Here is a 22,807-nt window from a genome sequence, read left to right as displayed (position 1 = left end):
ACCAGGTAGGTAACCTCTTACCAGCGAAGACTGGTAACCTCTTCGAGGTCGTGTTCTTGTGTGTTGTTGTTATTGTTGGTTGTGGTTGTGAGTTGTTGTTGAGGTGTGGGATTGTCATTTAGCGGCTTGTTGCAGATGTGGTTATGGGTTAATAGTTTGGTCAGTGTTCGTTGTGGTGGCTATATGTTAGGATGTTTTAGAAGATTGGTGGCGTATTGCGATGCTCAAGTGGTCAGTGGAGTAGAGTTGTAGGTTATTCTTGGTCTTTTCCAATAAATTCGATCTGAATTTTTTGAAGAAGTAAAAATGTCTTGCACCACTGAACCTCGTAAAATGCATTCCAAAATTATGGTGGGGAAATTCTAAGTTTATTTGCATTTAGAATGTAGTAACTCCTGAATTATGTACTGTTAATTTGTTAAGTAACAATTTTTAACCGTCCCACATTTTTTTCCCCCTAAGACCCTACGCAAATACATGGATACACAGTAGGTTACACCAGGATTACACCAATGTGCTTTTATTCCCTACGAAAAACTGCCTCCTGTGTAACCAATGTGTATTTGTGAAAAAAATAAATGTTAATTTGAAGTAAAAATATACGTACATTACATTACATTTTATTGTAGAAAACCAGATGAATAAAGCACTATACTCGTAATTATCAATAACATTACTCGTTCAATCGATGAAAAACTTTTTATTAAAGAAAATCAACGTATAACTTCAATATACTTGAGCAATCAGGACATTGAATTAAGACTCTTGCCTTCAAAGGAAATCCCTCAAAGGCGTGGTAATATTACAATTCATGCTTAAATTGGATATTGCAATAGATTCGCGTTCATTTACAAGATTGTTACTTTGCTATCGTAGTTCATAAATTTTATAACCATTTTATATAAGTATAAACTTTATATAAAGTGCCACGGTAATTCTCAGTGCTTTAAATATAAATATGTAATTGTGTGTACGGAGAAAAATTTGTTTTAGGAATGTAAAAAGGACCAATCTTCTCTGTATGGTTTACCTGAATTATCCTTGTCTATTATCCTAAATATGGCTTCCAAACTCGACTTATTCCTGTAGAGCGTCTCAACTACGGTGGCCCCGTGCTGAAACATTTAGATTATTTTAAAACGTTAAATATTGAAACTTTAAGTTATTTTTAAAACGGTTCGAACAAAGAAAAATTTACATTAACAATGGTTTACAAGGGTGAAAGAAACCCTTTCCAACTACTAAAAAAACCAAGAACGAAAATATGGTTGTACAAATTTGTATTAAAATAGTTTTGACTTAAGGTTTAGAAAGAAATTTAAGAAAGGTTGTTCTTGAATTTAGTTTTCTACTTTATTTCCAACATCATATATAAAAATTCTTAAAGGGATTGGAAACGATTAGTTCAATCGTCAAATCTTTCTACTATGTATCACCATGAAACTCCCTTCTGCCACCCCCTGACTCACCCCTCGCCTGGCAGGCTCGATGTCCTGGAAGGTGGTCATGTAGCGGACTTTTCCCGAGCCAGCGGGGTCCATCAAGACCAGCTTCTCCTTGAGCATCCTCCAGGGAAGGCTGAGACCAGTGGTCTCCTCCATGGCGGAGCACCACTCCGACACCGTCACCAGTCCTGGATAGAAGGCAAGCAAGTAGAATATCAAATTGGAGCAAGCTGCTTGTATGTTTGTTTTCATTACCACTTTACTATTTCTAAACCAGCTGAGAAGTTTGAGTCATTTATATTTGTTATCCTAGGGACCAACATTTTAAACTTTAAATTTTATTTATCTCCCTTTTGTTGCTGTTGTTTTGCTGTTATTTTGTATCTCTGTGTCAACTGTTTCTTGTTTCTCAATGTAGTCAGGCTTCATACATAATCAAGTGTCCTACAATTTAATCTTTTCATCTCTTCATTGTTTTGTTTGTCAATATAATCCATGTTTGTAACGTTAATCACTTACACTTACTTGATCTAGTCAAATTTGTTGATACTATTATTGTTAATGTGTGCAAATCTCTGATGATTGACAACTAGTTAAAGTACTCTGATGAAAGTATCCTGACATTGAAAATAAGTATTCTGATATAAATGCGAATACAAGGAAATTATATTAGAGTCGCCCGGTAGAGTAATCTACAGACTAGATTTGGCTGAGTCGTTGGCTCAGTAGGTAGCGTCACGGACTTCAGGGATAGAATAGAATAGAATCGGATGTCGTGGGTTCGGACCCTGTTCACTGCCGCTACTTTTAATCAGTACAGTTTACCATTTTACTGTACCGGCTCACCGCTTGCTTTGCCGCATACGTTCCATCAGGCCCATAGCCTATGTGGATGGGCAAATGCAAGTTAAAAGAGGCCACCAACCTTTTAATACTTGTTTTAACCAGTATCGTTTACTAGCGTATTGAAAATTTGCATTTCTGACACGATCATCCCTCTACTATATATTCATACATCTACTCTGGACCTACCGGTGTCGTGGTTGTCTGATCTCCTGAAGGCTACTATAAGTTTCTCCCGGTGAGCTTGGACCTTGGTACTCAGCTCTCTGATGGCAGACGACTCCACCAGCCCCACCTTCTGTCTGAAGGTGAGTGCCTTGGCCACAGACCTGGCTGTGTTGAACTGTACAAAGTGCGGTACCAGCTGAGGGCCTACCAGCTTCATGTAGGCACCTTTGTTGGATCCCGTCTCGTAGTAGTTGGACGCGGAGAATATCGTCACCACCTATGTAAAAAGTGTTGAATTTGAGTTTCATTATCTTAGTTTAAACATTCTATTACAAGAATCGTTAAGTGAAATGACAGTGATATTGTGAGCAGCAAATCTTTAGATGAAATGTCCTAAACAAGAGTTTATTCGCTTACCCGGCATACTTGGTTATGAAAGTTGTCTAAGTAGATTTTTTCACACCTAATGAATCGTTAGTGTTAACCAGGTTTAGTAAGATTTGGACGCAAAAAACATTTGTTTTCAAGTAAGTCTGAATCGGTAGCTGAGCACCTACGTTAGTAAACATGATGTGAAATTTAATCATAGCATTTGTTTTCTATCTTATTTTGATGACCCTCACACGCTACTCTCTTAATACGAGTATAAAGTCAGCCCAAAATGTTGGATTGTTGTATGGCTAACTGTATAAGCCAGTGCAGTACATCTAGTTGGGGAGCGAGCTGGTATATTGGTAACAGTATGTCTTTTAAATCCTGGTTCCCGTCAATCAGCAATAGATTTGATTGAAAAGATAATTCCACAACCCTCTGGATCTAACCTGAAATAGTGTGTTAAAGGGTCCCGAGCTAGAACCAACGTCCTTGGATATGAAGGAGGGACATAAAGAACGATATTCTGAATTGTGTTATATTCTTTAAAAACTGCCTCACATTAATAAAAACAAATTTAATATATTTGTTTTTATTAGTGTGAGTCAGATTTTAATAGTTTTTGTATTAGTTTATATTGTAAATTTAACCAGACCTTACCAAATTTATTTTTACAAATTTTTCGAATTTATAGAAAGCTTTTAATCATTTATTGTCGTAAAACATTTCATTTAATATACGCATTTTAAACTTTGTACTGCACTTTACATGAGTTCTCAGACCCACCTTATCGTTATGAGTGAGTTCGTATCCATCAATCTTACACTCGTGCGATCTGATGATGAACATAAGGTTGTGTTTGGCTAGGAACTGCTCAGTGACGTCAGGGCCGAAGTAGGTGCCTGCCCCTCGTAAGGAGTTAGGTATGCAGCCTTCCGTGCCTTGCGGGTCACTCCAGAGGATGTCGAACACCTGTGGTCAGTGGTACAAAAATTAAATCAAAGCTTTGTATCTGTACATGGCGTACAAATATATGATTTAAAGATAATACTTCCTGAATGGGCAGTCAAAATAACCAAAACAAAGCCTTACGTGGATAGGTATCTAGTTTTTTATCGGTTCGGTTGTTTTTAATACAAATTCCATTAGAAGTAATTATCATAATTTAAGATAAACTAAACTTTTACATCCAACGCAAGATAGACACCAACTCTTAAACTTAACTCACAACAGACATTTCAAATGGTGAAGTACAATTTCATATTATAATTTAAGTCGTTGACCCAAGCAGCTTTACTAACTTCAAATTGGTCTTCATTGAATTGGTAATAGAAAGGATTCTCAAATAAATTTATTATTTCAATTTTTACTAACGCACCTGTTTCCACTCCATCTTATCAATGGCCTCTGTGGCGACGGCGTTGTTGGTCTCTGGGACAACTGGTGGCCTCAGCAGAGATACATACTGGAGAAAAAACGACTTAATAATCACAAACATATTATAAGTCATGCATTTGGCACTGATCAATGTGAAAGATAAGTAAATACCAAAGTGTAAGGCAAGTAGATCTTAAAAAATACACAAACAAATTTATCGTGGGATGGTTCAGCTTGAGATTTGGAGAACGCACGCAAAGAAAGAGTTGAGTTGTATATAGAGAAGAAGTGACAACGAATCTTGTGGCCCCTCTCCACCCCTGGTTTAAGTTGGAAATTATTTACCAAGCCGTTTTCTTGAACAATATTCTTGGTTAATATTCATGGATCTCTCCTTCATCCTTACTTAACACTTCACCGCCAAGACACTGAAGCATTGGGATGCTCTTTTTCCCCATTCTCTTACACATTTAAGCCCGTTTTGTAACCTTGTGTACGATCAATGTTGTACAAATGGATGTCTGTTATCATAATTAAAATAAGTTTGGGCGTTTAAGGGTGATAGAACATGTTAAAATATTACAAGTTCAACTACCGAAAAGAATATATTCACTGCGGGTCATAAGGCAATTAAGAAGGAAAAAAGCTCTATAAAGCTATGAATTACCTCTATGACCCCCAAAACCCCATGTTATCCATGACTTTAATACCCCAGAGGATGACTTTTATAGGCTTCAAGAGATGGGAGTGAAAGATTAACTTTTAGGGTGAACGATAGAGAGAAAATTAGGGATATTATTTCTGGAGACCAGAGATTTACACTTGCTTTAGAGAGAGATCATACCTTCTGTCTGTCTAGACTCCTAACCCAGTCCAAGTCCGTGATATCGGAGATGCCTCCGTGAACAATGAGTACCTTGTTGTTGACCACTGTGCCTAGGGGGAGCCACCTGTACACCCCTTCGATCAGCTTAAGCAGCCGCTCAGCGTTGTGCTGAAAACAACCAACATTTCACCATGATGAACAGAGTTTAGATCAAAATCTATCATCAAAATGGTATTATTAGCATTTTAACTCCACTGAATACTTAGTTGTCATTTAAATAGTAGTTTGTAAATTCACATAAACATTTTTTATGTACAGTTTTTTTTATATTTTGAATCTAAAAATAAAGAGTGAAAAATATATTGAGCTATCACACTATGATAATATTTCATAGTGATAATATTATAAATGATAATATGATAATATTACATATTACACACTATGATATAATTACACTAATTATCGCTATCACTAGGCTTAACGTAATCCAGTTATCAACTGAAATGATAATCACAAACCCAATTTACTTTTTTCTCAAATACTTTTATACTTACACTTGATATATACCGAACAACTAACTTACCTTGTACTTCAGCTTAACTTCCCTGATAAATCCGTATCTGAAATAAAGACAAAAGTTTGAGTCTAAAGTTAACGTTTCAAGAAACCAAGAACCCTTAGTGTCGCTAAAAGCAATAATAAATTCGAATCACAAGGGAAGCTTTCCAGGGCACACTTTTTACAATAGGAAAAGAACGATGTAATCCATGATCAGCATATTGTTCATTTATAATTTAATGTATATCTCGAGGGTTTATTATTTATTTACAAAATTATCTAACATATTTATTTTGAAAAACACTTTTTTGTTATGTATTTTATTGCAATTTCCAAAGAAAGTTAAACATTACTGTCCTGCTTGAGGATGTATTGTAACATACTACTTTTAAGATTTTGAAAATAAAACTGTTTATTTTAAAATTCTGCTGATGTAATAATATTAATCATCGATGTTATTTCACATGCGAAATATGTTTGGTATCATTTGTGAGAGAAAATGAGTAAAATGTGTTTACATCACAACAACAATACAATTTGTTTGTAATGCATGCTTTTAGTATTATTTAATGCAAATACTCAAAGGGGGAGGAATAAAGGATTTATTTATTGCAAATAAAATATTTCCGTTTTAGATTTTGATTCTATATATTAATAGGCAAGCATGTTTCTTTAAAACCTTTTTTCTCAGCTCGCGCACATCGCAGGGAAAATCTACGCATACTGTTAGAAAGATATTTTCATGTAGATGTGCAGAATCCCTTTAAAAATTAAAATAGGCTCAAATATAAGCACAACAAATGAATTTGAAATTACAAACTAATTAACATAGGCTTTATGAGTTGCCATGCTGGTGACGAAATAACAACGAAATATAAACAGAAAATCAAAACAAATGGAACAAATTACAATCACATGTTTTATTTACAGTGTGGGTTGAAAATAGAGAAGTCTGGACCTTTGACCATGGATAAAACATACTCCTTTGACTTACATCCCCATGTTAAAGTTGTAGCCAGTTTTTAAATTAAATTTTTCGTCGTTGATGTGAGTCACCAACAGATTGATCTAAATGACTAATTTCTATCGAATACACGATGTTTTATACTAAATCAAACTTATGGAATGACTTATTATTATGTTAAAATAAGGTAGAAAATATGATTTTAGACACACATTCTGTGACTGACTCACACAACTACATGTTCTTTTTTAAAAAAATGGCAAGAGCTGGTCAACATAGATGGACTGTCTACTTCAGTATCCAATAGTCAATGCGTGTACGTACATTACATATTTTTGGTCGAATTTTCGACCACTGGACGACCTCTAGTATACATAAATTTAAACTGTAATATTCAAGGCCAGCTTGATCCAGGTGAAGACTTTATGGTCTCAAATCTTAATACAATTACGATTGGTGTTATTTCATTTGGAAACAAAAATTTGATGTCTAATCGTTTAAAATTTTGGTGAAAAACATAGGTCTAAGTAATCTAAAGCGTCGAAAATAATAGTATCTTCGATGTGTCAAGTATTGATTTAGTTATAAAGTTGGAAAGTTAAAATTAAAAATACACCTAACCAAGATTCATTTAAGAACCCCCAAGAACATATTGAAAAGATCAATATACGCTCAGTTGCAGTCTAACCTTTGAAGATACCAGTTAAAGGTAAGAGCGAAGCGTCTGGGAACAATCTCCAAATGAAGACGATAACACAGACAACTATGGATTCTAAGCTCATTTAATTTTAAAAGCCATAGTAAAGCGCACAAGGAATTTGGTATTTGCTAGCCTATTGTGGTTCTTAACATGTTTTCACACCTGGTGTTCATGACGTGATCCTCGTGGTTTCCTCTGTTGAGAAACACTCCATCAGGAAACACCAGCAGGACAGCCAACAACAGCAGAAGAACCTCCAGCCCCTTCTTGCCACGGTCGACGAAGTCACCGTTGAACACATACGGGTTCTCCGCTGATGGCAGTCCGTTCTGTGGCATAGATTTATTTTGTTAGTTAAAAGATTTTAGAGTGGAATAAACGGTACTAGCAGTACTTTCTCCAATAAGCTGTTCAACAATTTTTGTTTTGGTTATGCGGTGGGAGTAGCTTTGCTATTTTATAGGGGAAATCACAAAAGTTGCAATAACTTTTGAACCGTATTTTTGTCAGCAATGGTGGGTTGTAATATTTTGTTTAATTATAATGACAATAACATACTTATTTTAATCAAAACAGATTTTTATCCGATTCCCCGTTATATATGGGTTAATATAGGGAAATAATACAGTTTGCAATAACTTTTTAACCGTACATTTTACATCAACGAGAGTTGTAAGATTTTTTTGTAGAAGGACTATTACATTCTATATTTTTAATAAAATCCTTCGGACCATTTTTGGAAAATTCGAGTTTTTCGTTATTTTATGAGTGTCAATCAAAAATTTCCATTAAAATTCAAAATAGTTTTAAAAAACACCTGGAGGTACCCTACATACAGTCCGGTCAATGAATGCTCAAAAGAGGGGGTTGAAGGTCATGGAGGGGGGGATTTTTTTGCTGGAATGTGTTTATGGTAGTTAGAAGATAAAACTACAAAAGTCTCCACCCCTTGGCCTGCTACTTCAGCGGGAGGAGGGGGAAATTTAGTTTAGTTTAGTTCTTTAAATCTTCCATTAAAGTTAAATCCGTACAGAAAGAAATTTAAGTATAAAAATAAAGATGATAAAATAGAAAAACACTTTTATTTATTTCTTCTGAATATGCCTAAGTTTCCAAGCTATTCTCAAATGAATATGGAAATTCTTTTACAAATATATTTTCCCTGAGTTTTTCATCAAATAAGTTAATATAGTCCATTAGATTAATGTTGTTTTACATTGATAAAAAAGAACACAAGTTTTAGAGCACTAACATCTCAATTGTATATATTGTGTTGAAAATTAAAATTGTTTATGTAAATTTGAACAAGTCTGGAACTGAGAATCACCCTCGAGCGCATCTCCATAATCCAATTCTTGTTTTAGATTCAGTATCGGCTATTGATGCGAGAGTGTGGCTCATATATTCTTCATCATGCCCATTCATCAGAATGGACATTCCGTTTAAACAGTTCCCTTTGCAGTTCTGGCATAACGGGGAACAATTAATGAACATTTTCTTGCATTCAAATCTTGCACTGTCCTAGAATTGTATCTCCATGTCCTCTACAACCCCTTTATTGAGTGTGCAAATACTAAATTTAATCAAAATCGGACTACAGGCGTAACTCTGAACACATCCACATATACAGACACACACACAGACATAACATTTTGCAAACCATTTTTTTGGGTTCAGGGGGCCCAAAACGAATATATCCATTCAAAACATCGAAAAATTTGACGAAAACAATATTTTATCCATACAATACGTTATAGGTGGAGAAAGTAAAAATAACCCGGATGAACATATTAAAAGAGGATTGTCCTTAAATCAAGGTTTCTTTGAACTCCCATTGCAGGTTAGGTCAAATATGATACCATCACCATATTCCTTATTTCAATAACACCTCACCTGGCTATAAGGGGAGTTAGAAATAGACCCGTGCAGGTGCCGGCTAGAAATCGGGTTAATGGTATGCCGGGTGTATGTGAAACGAGCAGGGATAGCCCTTGCCTTTTGACATAGGGTTTCAGTATTTGTCTAAACTAGACCAGTTTCATCCAACGCCGACACACTCAGGAGTGTATAAAAAGGGCAATCGGGAGAAGAATGGGCATTGAATGAATGAGCCAGGGTCATTTTATCAATAACATAATTATCAAGGCCAGCTGCACCCAATCTGGTTGTACATAATCAAGAATTCCAGGTACCCTATAGGAAGTAATAGGTTAAATTTACGTAGGTTGTAGTGATGGGGTAAATTTTTCTTTTGTGTAAACTTTTTAGTTGAAAAACGATTGGAAATGTAGTTCAGCTTATTTTTGAGCAATTGAATTTTTTTCCGTTTGTTATCTCAAACATCTTAGAGGATCTGTATTGATAAAATGATTAAAAGTTCATAACAGGAAGAGCTTTGTAAAATTATGGTTTAAATTATAGTTTAAGAATTAATTATAATTTAGACTTAATTAGGTATTATAACAATCTGTAATAAAATATGCCATAAAAATATCAACAAATCGATTACTCTGAGTTAAAGGTTAAATGATGGTTAGCAATTAGAAAAGTGCACTGACACTAAATGTTCATACAGGGTCGGTTTTATTTGCTATTTTCCCCAGAGGATTGAACCATATTCAGGGGTGCCCTGGGGTGTATTCTAGATGAATATCGTTGCAGCTCTCCATTGCATTACGAGGATTTGCCTCCAATTTGGTCTCTAAATCCCTCAGCTACTTTAAGTTACTTTATATTATTTACAGCACTTTCACAGGTCAAATGTTTTACTGGGTTCTAAGTTCTTCGAAGTTTGTGTTCTTGGCTATGATACACAATAGTATTAATACAATGTAGGTTCAAATGTAGTGGCTTAGAATTTTTCTTAGCCTTTTGTCCAAAATTGGGTGGAATTGAATATGTGATTAAATTTTTGTAAAATATAATTAATGTAGCAACTTAATTTCTCGTCGTGACCAATTATTTGACAAATAAAAAGGTTAAACTACTTGTTGTTGCCTTATGACCCAAGTTTCGTCCTGAACTGATAATGTGCATTACGTATATTTGACCATCATCAGATCGTCACATAAAGCTTATTTTGCCTTAATAGGTGTATTACAAGTTCATGATGAGAAAAGTTCAAGGCAATTTGACCTTTTCATTTGTAATATAGCAACTTTTTGTAGAATATTAAACAGACTAAAAAAAGGTTACACGTTACGACTAGCCATTTGGTATACTGTATTAATTCCCACACATAATTTAAAGAAAGGTTTCTTTAATATTTGCGAACAAGGTGCAGTAATGTTGAAAAGGGATTTTTGCAAGACAGTAACAGAAAGTAATTGGCAGCATTAGCTGGCAACAAAAGGATCGTGTTCATCACAATTTCTTTCTACACACTCTTGGAGTTAAGACTGATGGTCACAAAAACCTGATTGTTGATAAAGTAAAATGAAAACCAATCTACTGTGGATACTTTCAATAATAAATTTGGTACCTAATAAATTAGTTGCCAATTAGTTGGGAACTCTTTTAATATTTTTGCGTGTATTATTTTAAGTATTGCATATGTAACATTAAGACAAGCCAGTGAGGCATATTGAAATGTAAGCCTACTCATAATGTACATTTACTGTAACGCAAGACTGACATTCCAAATAAATGATTGTTCAAAGAAGATTGATCATCAAGTGAAGCATACAAAAACTGATACTTCATCTTCATACTCGACCTCGCTTTGAATCTTGGCGTTCAATCATTCTTAAGTGAGAGACGTAAGAGTGTTTTTGTTGTAAAGGAATTTCTTTTCTTACAGTACTCAGGTTTGAGTATTTACTAATATTAAAGTGAAATAGGGATCTGAAAAAAATTCCATGACATTTTGCATGCCATGGAAATTTATGATGGAGTGATGTAAACAAACCAGAAAATATGTTACATACAATTGTTTGGCCAAAGATTTGAGTAGCGACCCAAGCTCATAGGTCAAAGAATGTAAAGCAACATAATTAACAAATGACAAATCATGACCAGTTTTATGAAACATCTTAATTTATTATGAAAAAAAAATAAAGAGAATTTTCATTTATCAGTCAAGTTTTAATCCAACTTTATGGTTCTGCAAATAAGGTTCACAAGACATCGGCTAAAATCATCTTGCTTTAACACTAAATAGTCAAGAGATCGAAGCTTTGGAGCGAAGCCGGATCTTTATCACATTACATGAAAGGATTCATGTTTTACAAAGGGCAGTACACCCTTTACAGAAAAAAATCCTCAGTGCTCACTTCTTATCACACTTATCGCAATGGTTAAGATATTAAAATGTATCCACCCTTGCCAAATAGCAAGTATACGTGTTTCCTAACTTACACAACTTTTCACATCCTTTAATGATATTAAATTTATATCTCAACTATAAACCTTTTTTATTAGCAAATACCAACATTTTCCAGTGATTGATTTGTTTTCTTCATTATCTGTTCAAATAATTATAGAAAATAATTGCTTTTGTTAGGCCTATTTATTTTTGTACAGTTTTGTTATTTCCGCTTAAGATATTATTATGAGTGTATTTGTTAGTTGATAATCACTTGGAAAAAATCTTCATAATTTACCTTATGGAAGATTATAAGCAGGTCCTCCAACTTGCCGTGCAGGTCTCCACACACAGTTATTTGTTTGGAGATGGCGGTAGAGGCTACATTTAGGTTGGGCAGTTTCTTGAGAGCTGCTGTTGCTTGTTTCAGTATTGTCGCTACGTATTTGGCGTGTAGTCTATGAGTCTGAAACAATACACTTTAACTGTAGTGGAATAACATTCAGCAGTTGTAAGTTATAAGAATCGTAAATAATATTAGCGAAGAATATGACGTTGGTGGCCACACTTTCTTATTTTGTACAAATGCTATTATTTGAAATTAAATTAATGAATTGTGCTTTGTTTAACAAAATAAACGATTTCCAGCATACTATATCAAATAAAGAACCTAACTATACAGTTACGAAATTTCAAGTTGGCCTAGCATTTACAACAATGGTCTTTTTAGGCCGTCTGTTGGTTGACATACAATCCAAATCCCAAAGTACCCATGAACGTTTAAAAACTACAAGTCACACCCCCATAAACCACATACTTAAAATGTTCGTCACGACGAGACAAACTATTCATTATTTCATAAATTGCCCTTAAGGCATACATGCCAAAATTATTTTGTGTGAGGTCATTTGAGCTACGTCAAGGCTGAGACTTAATTGTGTTCAATTTTGACAAAACGTACATTTTTTTATAAAGGAACATGAAATATATTGAGACAAATTCACCTTTAAGATTTGGTAAAATTTGTGTAATTTGTGTTTTTTTTTTCAAGGGATGTATGACAAAATGATCTAACGCCCACCTTATTAGTTTAGACTTTTTTATACTGAATGTTTGTAAAAGACGAATGAAAAATCTAGCTTTTATGTCAATTATTCGAAACGGTTCTCAATTTTTTACGTGTCAAAACCGTTCGTATGAAAATAAAACAATTATACTAGCCAAACTTGTTATGTAGCATTTTCTGCAGAAATGTATACAGGTTAAGTGTTAGAAAGGACCATGTGACCCTAACGTTTCCTGTAAAAATAAGTTATTTTTCATAAAAAAAAGTTTTCGTTTGCCAGGCTAGGCTTTCTGCAGCTTTTGCCGTCTTTCTGCTACAATGTCGCACTGTCGCCCGTAGCCACTGTGCACTGTGCTTTGGGGGTCATATGAACTTTGGCGTCAACTTTGATTTGGCCATTTTGAAACTGAATGCTCCATTCCAGGACAGATGTTATGTTTGTTGTATTGTTTCCATAAACTTAATGAGAAATGTCTTTAGGTTTAAAGTTTATGGCCATCAAAATGTGCATTACAGCTAGTGCCTCACACCTAGCAGGACACTTTTTTTAAATTGTATACTGCAATAACAGGCAGCAAAACAAGACTTAACTAATATTTTGTTTCCTTATACTGTTGTACGCTTCAAGAACCTTACTTACCTTTGTTACGTACTAAGAACAAATTTAATTAAATATAAAAACTCATCCAGATATGTTAAGAATGGTAACTCTAACATGAAAAAGTACAATAATAATGAGGAAAAGTCAAGTAACGTGAATTATAGAGAGACTGAAATGATTACAAACAAATAATTGAGGTTGTCGTGAAAAAAATGTTTAAAGTGAATATTGTTATGTAATAAAAGTGTAATATAATATGAAAGTGCAAGGTATGAAGAAGTATGAAATCTTATGAACGCAGCTGGAAAGATTCTTTCTCACCCAAGCAGCAATATGACACAACATGACATAACGTGGGGAACAAGTCACTCGTTTGGAAAATATCTAACTTACAAACTCTGGATGTATTTGAGGAGAACACACACAGCAGCACCGTTTCCACAGGGGGTCCTAGGGGTTATGAATGATTTTGAGCAAGTTAAAAATTACAGGTTATGTTGTAACAGGTAAGGAACAAGGGGTTCAGCTTGGCATCTATAATATCTGAATTGATTATGAGTGAGGAATGGATTAGGTAAGTTGTGGATACAATGTGTGTGTGGGACTTTTGTAAACGAAAATCCAATATTTTTATAAGCATTATAGTAGATGAAACTGTACTGCCAAAGAAGTAAACAAAAGGATATTTTATCTTACACATCAGAGGAAAAAATCTATTTCGTTGTCGCACACCACCAACATTTATAAACAACCAGATAAATAATCTAGTATTATTTGAATTAAATTAATGCGCCAAGCTTGACTGATTGTAATTTGTAATAAAGTATGTGGATTGATTACCAATAATTTAACCAAGCTGGACCTAGAAAATCACCTATCAAAAAGTATTATAGTGAAAATAATTTGTTTCACATACAAACTGTTTTCCGCTTCACTGAAGCTTCACTGATAGAATTGACAAGGGTTAGCAAATCTGATGTTTTACAATGTAATAAACCTGGACGTAAACGTTTCATTGACGTTAGGAGATATGGATTTAAAATTTAGATAAAATCCGCTGTTTTGTGATACCACACTTCAATCAAACGTTGTTACTACTGAAGTATAGAAGTGTAGTATATATATGGGTGTTTATTTTTGGGGTTGCCTATTCATTGTTACTATTTTAACATGATTAGATCAAATATAATATGAGTTATCTCTGCTAAATAGGTCACATAGTTAAAAGTGTACAAATCAGAGAAATTTACTTATATGAAACGGTGTACTCAGCACTCTGTAAATACACTGAATTGTTATAACAGTACTAAAGAGCTGACTAAGTACATTTACAAAAACAAAACCTGATAGTGTAATTTACTCAAAATAAATAAAATTACCTTTTTCTTGCGGAAGGACTCTATAAGGTTGTCAAGGTCCTGTCGGCTTAGAGGGTTTCCTAGATGGATCCCCTTGTAGTTGGACTCGACAAACTGGTTAGGAGAACTGCCACCGTCACTAGGAGATTCGTCCTCAAACTTGGTCTCTACTGTTGTGTCTGTGATCAGTTGGCATTATAGTCTGTTTAAGTTTACTTTACTAAGCAATCCAGCCTTATGTGTTATTGGTTTGGTAGCTGAGTAAAGGCCTTGCGGCTTTAATATAATGATGATACAAGATGGCAAATTGCACGCATATTGAGTTTATTTACAGTAAAATTTATTAATTTTCAAATATACATTAAACGTAATTAAATGTAGAGTTTTACATTCCTTAAATGATAAATATCGTGCAATGCTTAGGTTTTAAGTATAAAAAAAAACTTTAGTACTTACCTCATTAACCTAATATTTCAGTATCATATATATTGAGGCACAATACAATTAAATTTAAAAATATTTCTAAGACGGTAACACTTTTACCCTCTCTTGTAAAACTATTCATGTACAAACAAAGCATTCAATTTTACAAACAATTATACTTTGCTTTCAGAATTTTGTAACCTTAAAAGCGTAAGGTATAAATGATGTAAATTAACAAAGTCTGCTGGTACTAGTTTTGGGGGAGAGGTAGAATTAATGACTCCACCGACTCAAACACGAAGTTCTCTTTCATGTTTCGTTTTAAGTTTTGTTCTTGACAAACAATAAAATTGTTCGTCACCGTTCTCGTGGTAAATTATGTAAAACTTCTTTTGCAGATAAATGACTTTTTCTGTTAGATTTTTTAGAAGTTACGTTGATTGCATGGATCAAGAAAAAGATATGTAGATAAACGTATAAAAGTATTTAGATTTGCATTTTACTCATTAATTTCGCTCCACAAATCCATAAATTTAAATGCAATCAATTAATAATTAATTTAAATTAAACACAACGTTTAATTATCGCAATGAAATAGCTAAATGCAGATTGATTAAGCACATTGTCTACCTGACATATGATAAATTAAACATTGATTGGACAGATCCCTATCTTAATTAATCTTATAAACTAATTACACGTAATGAACACTTATAATGGAGACAAATTTCCATACTTATGTTTACATTACATTATAAACTTTAGGATAACTGCAAAGAAGATGCAGAGCTTAACCTTTAAGGCCATTTTTCTGCCATTTAGACGAAGAAACGGGTGTTAATGATCAACATTTTACCCCACGACAGATGCTAAGCCTTTGTAAAATATAGCGACGTCAAAATCTCCCTTTGTACCCCCCCCCCCCTCCACTAAGACAGCCCCCATCTTTCAGAGATACTTAGATACCAATCCCTTTAACATTCCCCTACTCTTGAAGTTCTTTGTCGAGTCTCTATATTCAAAGGCTGGGGCAGTGTTACCCATTATTTATTTATCCTGAATAAAGAATAAGTACACTGACCTAAAAGGTCGGATGTGTGAAGGTTTTATAAACATAATGAAATCAAATACTTTGTGTGTAATAGAGGATATTAATATTTAGATATTTTGTGTCGCCAATGTTGAAAACCACAATGTTTTTCGTATACTATTCCCCTTAGTTTCAATTCTTGTTTGGAATAAAAAAACAGTTTTGGAAATCGATCATTTCCGAAAATAATTTAAACAACTAATGAGGTATATTTTACAAATGCAAAAATCAAAGAAGGAATTTTCATTGCGTAACCCAATCAATTTTTTCCCTGGGAGAAATAATAAGGTTATTTTAATTACTAAACTTTGTTAGCAATCGACAAGCGCCAAAAGTTTTTTTTCATTTTTCTCTGATTATTAGAGCTATAGTTAGATCAAGACTTGACAAAGAATCTATACTTGTATGTTGTTGAGATTAAGATAATAAGTATGGCCAATATTGATTTCCATTACGTTATTAGACTAGAAATGGTTGTTTCAATCCCATAAACATTTCATTCGTTCTCTTGATACTGGGCTAAATCTCTCTAAAACATAAAAATGTAAAAATGTATACACTAATTCGAAACATACTACGTTGACCTATGTGATAGTCTAAACAATCTAGCTTGTGATACAAAACCTGCTTTTTATACACATTGTATAAAGTGAAATTCATGAGTGTGACACCAGGCTACTTGCAGAAGAGCGACGCCTACAACCCTCTCATCTCCAACGTTACATCTCACCCTTGAATAGATTACATCACTATTGTTCTCATCTCAGTGTTATAGTGGCTGACCTTATCTATTAACAGTGCCTAGATAAGATGTAAAATGTATATTGTATAGGTAACATAATAATGTTTACGTTGGATTTAATTTTCACTAGGTGTGTCGTAGAGAAGTGTTTGACAGTATATAAATGATCAAATTATACATGCAAACTTACATAAAAACAATTATGGTTCAAACAAACATAGGCTACATTTCTGTATTTATTTACAGTCTGAGTATTGAGTATTACGCTTTCCATGTTACTTTTGAAATGTATAAAAGAACATTAATTTTGTTGCTCCAACCTCGAAATTTATTGAAACCAAACGAGGAAAGTTATTGATTTGGATGTTTAATTAATTAATACCCTGCAACGAGTATTTGTGTAGCTTTAAGCTACTACCTCAAAATAGTGTTCATAGTATTCTTCACTTACAGCAGTATATAAGCACATCAATGTTGAAAATCTAACATAATACTTCCAAATGGTTAAAAAAATATACAACGTATACTTAGAAAATGATGATAACACTTTCCTGCGATAAACTGAACTCACCTGTAGAGGAAGACTTTGACGTGGTATCACTAGTTATAGGTTTGTGTGACGACGGCGTCGTGGGGATGTGCGTCAGCAGCGCGTTGAAGAAATTGTACAGCTGAAAAATACAGTTTTAAAATAATACGAGTTATAACTTTAACATTTTAATAACTTAAAGTCAAGTGGATAAATGCATCTTCCATGCTTTCCCCTACAACAATCTATGTTGTATGTCAATAGGTGTAGGTAAGCAATAATAAATGTACTTAAAATCCATAAGTTTTAGTAGTACGAGTGTAGTCTGCCAAGAGTGATTATAAGAATCCAACCCTCAGCAACAAACAATAGGGCACATAGATAGCTCTGTGTCTGTTCTCCCCGAAAGATTCCCTATAGGTTATTTTAAAAGGTTTTGTGGGTAAAAGGAAAGTAGGAAATAAAGGGTGTGTGGCACAGCAAGCTACAAAGCAAACATAAATCCAACAAAATAATTAGGTAATATAAAAACATTAGTATTTAAACTATGTTATTCGGCAAAATGTACGGACAAATATATTACAAAAATTTACAGTTGATGTTCTCGACTTTAAGCCCGGACAATTTTTACTCCAGCGTAGTTCACTCGTGTTTTTATAATAAATTGAGTTTTTAACTGTTTTTACGATAGTTTTAAAGGCATCTTTTCTCTTCTATGCTAGCGTATTGTTGTGAAGCGTGGTTAAAGTTATGCACTTCTCCATATTTTTAAATCTTGAATAAAAAAAACCGAGATTTATTTGAAGCTGATGTTCACAACCCGTTGTCATTCCTGAGTCGTAAATGCAGTTGTAAATAAACATGGTTTTACTTCCGAGTTTTTTTTTATTTTTTTATTTTTATTTTTTATTCCTGGATTTATCGAGTAAAGCGCAAGCTGAGGTGAGGTACCTGCATCCTCTAGACACATACCCTGCACAACAAACAATAGAAAGCAGCGTTGGCAGAGCGTCCGCTTCCCGATTTGAGTATAGAGAGAAATATCATCTTATCAAGCTTGTAGACTGAAGATGGGCGCATTTGAATTGAGCCGTCGACAAAGTAAGGAAATTACAATTGATTATTGTTGAAGTATACATCGACTTTTAAAGCAAGTCAAAGTTAGAGAGAGTAAGAGTAGCTTACTGTAAACTTAAGCATATTTCGAGTACTTTAACCAAAACAGGAAATCTTATAATGACATTGAAACACAATGTGAGTGGCACATTCGATTTTGTTCAATTTTAAATAAGTGGCTAAATCTCTACATGTATATGGGATGTTTACTTCAGATCAAAAATGCCATTATGTGAAGCACAAATAATTTTAACAATGATGAATCAAGACTCAAATATTGCAAAAGCAATCATTGAGAAAAATCATAAATTCTACGTTAGCTAACAAATAGAGGCCCAGTAACAACAAAGGTTGAAGAATCCAAGGCACTTAAAAATATGGTAGCTTAAGTTGCATATCTTAAACAGTATTTCTTAATGAGTTATGAAATTTGATTAGTAAGTTAAATTGTTTATAGTTAAAAATATCATACAATACGATAAGTCAATAATAATCATAAATATCGTATAAACATTTTTTAATACCATAAACGATATTAGGTAGTAATTATAATGCAGTTTTCTCTTATAGTTAAAGATAATAAATTAAAAGCTGTTAAACAAAAACATAAATTATAAACACACTTTTTGAACCCATCATTACACAAATCCATTTATCAGTTATCACTGATATGGAAAATATCATTCTTTTAAATAGTTTCACTAAATAAAAAAGTGCAATAAGTATAAAACATAACTTGTATAACGAAATTATAAAATATAATAAATCAAGAACAACAATAAAACTTGAACAATAGCGTACTGTCAGAATAGCTCTGAGTTTAATTGATTACGACAAAACATTGTTAAAACCACTTGAAAACTTAGTTTTATAGGACTGTTAACAATGTAAACTGAAAGGAAACAACTTCGTTCCGTTATTCAAAATAAATTAATTTTCACTCGTTTGATACGAGTTTTTATTGGAACCATGCTAATATTTATGTTTGTGCTTTTATAAGATATTCTATAAAAGATTGATTAGGAATTTAGTTGTTATGTATTTGTTTATCTTATTATACGTTATCGCATCGAGGACCCTGTTGCTAAGGTTTTACTACAATACAGTAAATGTAAGAACTTTTTATTTGATTTTAACAATAGATGTCCATTTTATATTAAATTGTTAGGAAAAAGAAACAATTTTCCTGAAAATGTATAAACAATAGATACAAATATTGTTGTAGAATAACTTATTGAATTATTCAATCTGTTGTCATATGAATTGTACTATAATAGTATAATTGTAGTATAAGTGATGACAGTATGTTCAGGAAGGTTCTCATGAGTATGTTATCGCAAACCCTTTCGTAATAAATCTATCTGATGCAAGAAAGTCCTAGAACGAGAGCCTGTGCTCTAAAAAAAAATTAACTGACCTTTAAAACTTACTTATCACTACTTCCACATAGTCTCAGATTAAATGATTAACTGGTTATAGAATTTGTGAAAGGAACTGAAAATGCTGAAAAAATGCAAATTATATAATGATTTTATCCTCTAAAGGCTTAACGGTTTTCATATAGTACAAACCTTGACTTGGTCTTGCTCGCCTTGATACTCTATGCTCTGGAAGATTGTCCATGTGTATCGACGACGTACCTCCATTCTGGCGAGGTATCTGCGATACCATTGTTGTATCAAGATGGCCGCCTTCATGGCTGTCCGGAAAATATCGTTATTAGTAAAACGATCAGTAAATATATGATACTACTTTATTGATGCGTTTTAATGTTTAGAAAACTTTACGTTACCACATACAAATGACCGTATGTTATTTTAAAGTGATTTTACTGCTGCATAGTTAAAAGGAATTTCTGTGATTTGAGTTTGCACAGTACACTAAACATGAAAACATTAAGCAGATATTTTTGGTTTCCAGGAATCTTGCACTGACATTATTCATCGAGAACATTTCTGCCTAGAAGAGGGTAACGAGTTAACTGTCTGCAAAGTTTTAATTTAAGTCTAGTTGTACTAAAAGAACGAAAGATACAAAGTTTCTCCTCATTTTATGTAGTGTTTAATGTTATTTCTTCTAATCTAGTGTGCAAAAGAACCTCGGTTCAATAATTATAAATGATGTATGAAATGAGCTAGGTTCTTTCAAGGACTTATTTAAAATATGATAGTTTAGGATGAAAAACTGATTTAATTTATTATTTTAATTTTAAAATCATAGAAGTGCTTATAAGAAAAGGTGGTTTTATGAGCAATGAGAAATATTTAAAAGCCCAATATTTTATACAACTAGGTCGAGACTGTTTCTCACATCGTAGAACGTACACTTAAGTGCAGTCTACATACTACCTCTTATCTTTAATTATTTGATTCCAATTTGACCTTTAAACACAGTCTAACAAAGTGTTGCAACAATTATATGGCAGTTGGTTTATCTAATTCAACGTCAGGTGCACAACTAACACACGCACTCAAACCAATACCTCATTGTTTACATTAAATCTACAGCTTAACTTGATTAATTATATTGTTTTACCACAAGCCGGTGAAGTCTCCATACCCGTGCCTGTTCTAGTGGCAACTGAGGTTTACAATATTGACTTCCATGTTCTATTGTCAGAGAGTTCAACGGGGTTAATAATAGGACCAACAATGCCCACGTCCCATTCAATTCCCTTTCTAAATCGATTTTCATTGAGTCAAACATGTATTTCATATTTAAATGAATGTTCTGTCACTTTTGACGATTGATGGTGTCAACTTCACATTAAATGCATTGATTTTCATTCTGTACATTAGTTATCACTAAATTTGAATATCAACAAACCGACCTAACTTGACGTATTGAAATGTTCTAGTTCTAGTGTTTTTTTGGCTAAAACAAGCTTATTAAAGACAAAAATGTAAACAGGAAAATGGAATTTTTCATGGCACGAGTGAACCAAGAGAAATTCAATGAAAGTGCAGTTCCAAGAACGTCTGTCTCAAAACGTAATTAGCCGTTTGATAGGGGCATTTGTTTTAGTAATTAGAAAGGGGTGGCAAACAAATTGAGCTAAACAAACTTGTGTCACCTGCCTTTTTCTCTAATTAAAAACAACGAGATAAAAACCTAACTAAAGTTTTTTTTATTAAATGTCTTGAAGTTAAGTTTAATCACGTTACGTTGAATATATGAGTTAATAAATTATTAAGATTTTTTAAAATCTTAAGCTTTTCAGATAATTGGTGTATATGCTAGATTTAGTAACACTAAATTTTAAAGTACTAGCATATCTGTGAGTAAGTGAGGATAAACTTTAAAAATTCCCTACAAATCTGTAATGACATTTACAAGTCGTAATTATTTTCTTGTTGAATGAACGGTCTTCAATCCACTATGAAAAGTAAAACAGTTTCAGTATATGTTATTAAAAAAGTATTTTGTATATTTTATTTGCAAACGTTTTTCTGGAGCAATAACTAATCAATTTTACCGTATGAAAGTTTAAAGAGGTGTTACTACTTTTGACATCATCCGTCCGAAAAGAAAATACATCTAAATGTTTTCTTTCAATATTACAGCAATTGTATGTATTTCAACTTACTTCGTTCTGCCTTAGGCATGCTGAACTCGCTGTTCTTCTTGAAGCCCCGGAACAGGTTCCTGGGGGACAGCGCTGCCAGGAAGGCGCCGACGCCGTTGTGTTTGACCACCTCCTGGCAGGAGCTTCCCTGGTTTCGCCGCATGTCTGCGTCCGAAGACGAACTCTCAGACGAGTAGCTGAGAAATTACATAGGTACCAAAATAACATTTGTATTATTTTGAAATTTCATATTCCATTAATTCAATAAAAATATCAACCGGAATAAAAATTATTATATGACATATTCTTAAGTGTTGTGTTATGTAATGTATAGCCTAGTTTTGCCATTTTCTTTAGAGTCTCTTGACCTTCATAAATTACCAATATTCTCACAGGCTCAACATCTATTAATAACTATTCTTCGTCCTAAACTTTTATAAACTGGCTTTTTAGAAAATCTTAAGATTTAGTATCAGAGTTTATTGTCTTTTAATTAAACATTCTTGACTGTAACATACAGTGACGGAGGACTGACTGAAACCAATTGACAGGCGATTAACTGAGGAATCGTGGATGCAACTGAGACTGAACTATGACTGGATTGATGTGTGTAAATCGACCATTAAAAGGATTTAAGCTTTTTTATGGTTCATAGGAATGGAGCCATCTGATTATTAGGCTATTAAGAAATGGTCATGGCTACAGAAAATGTATATGATAGACAGTTACAAAGCTAGTATCTAATTCTTTCAAAACTGATA

General features: G+C 33.4%; 1 protein-coding gene across 1 annotated transcript in view; it reads right to left on the bottom strand.

The window, feature by feature from the left end:
- LOC128990625 (serine/threonine-protein phosphatase rdgC-like) overlaps nucleotides 1-22,807 on the bottom strand; it is a 76,635-nt gene that overhangs the window by 4,080 nt on the left and 49,748 nt on the right. Inside the window, exons 3-15 of the mRNA XM_054413098.1 lie at nucleotides 22,068-22,243; nucleotides 20,053-20,180; nucleotides 17,408-17,507; nucleotides 14,603-14,760; nucleotides 11,855-12,022; nucleotides 7,416-7,582; nucleotides 5,615-5,651; nucleotides 5,050-5,199; nucleotides 4,207-4,293; nucleotides 3,615-3,800; nucleotides 2,478-2,733; nucleotides 1,470-1,633; nucleotides 1,031-1,115 (exon numbers count right to left, since the gene is read on the bottom strand). Coding sequence (XP_054269073.1) covers nucleotides 1,031-1,115; nucleotides 1,470-1,633; nucleotides 2,478-2,733; nucleotides 3,615-3,800; nucleotides 4,207-4,293; nucleotides 5,050-5,199; nucleotides 5,615-5,651; nucleotides 7,416-7,582; nucleotides 11,855-12,022; nucleotides 14,603-14,760; nucleotides 17,408-17,507; nucleotides 20,053-20,180; nucleotides 22,068-22,243 — 1,862 coding nt within the window. The remainder of the gene's footprint in view (nucleotides 1-1,030; nucleotides 1,116-1,469; nucleotides 1,634-2,477; nucleotides 2,734-3,614; nucleotides 3,801-4,206; nucleotides 4,294-5,049; nucleotides 5,200-5,614; nucleotides 5,652-7,415; nucleotides 7,583-11,854; nucleotides 12,023-14,602; nucleotides 14,761-17,407; nucleotides 17,508-20,052; nucleotides 20,181-22,067; nucleotides 22,244-22,807) is intronic.

This window comes from Macrosteles quadrilineatus, unplaced genomic scaffold, assembly GCF_028750875.1.
Source record: "Macrosteles quadrilineatus isolate MER2022 unplaced genomic scaffold, UCM_ALF_1.0 Scaffold_3__2_contigs__length_128488019, whole genome shotgun sequence".
Lineage (NCBI taxonomy): Eukaryota > Metazoa > Arthropoda > Insecta > Hemiptera > Cicadellidae > Macrosteles > Macrosteles quadrilineatus.
Note: the sequence above shows the minus strand (reverse complement) of the source record. Positions and strands in the feature narration are given on the sequence as shown.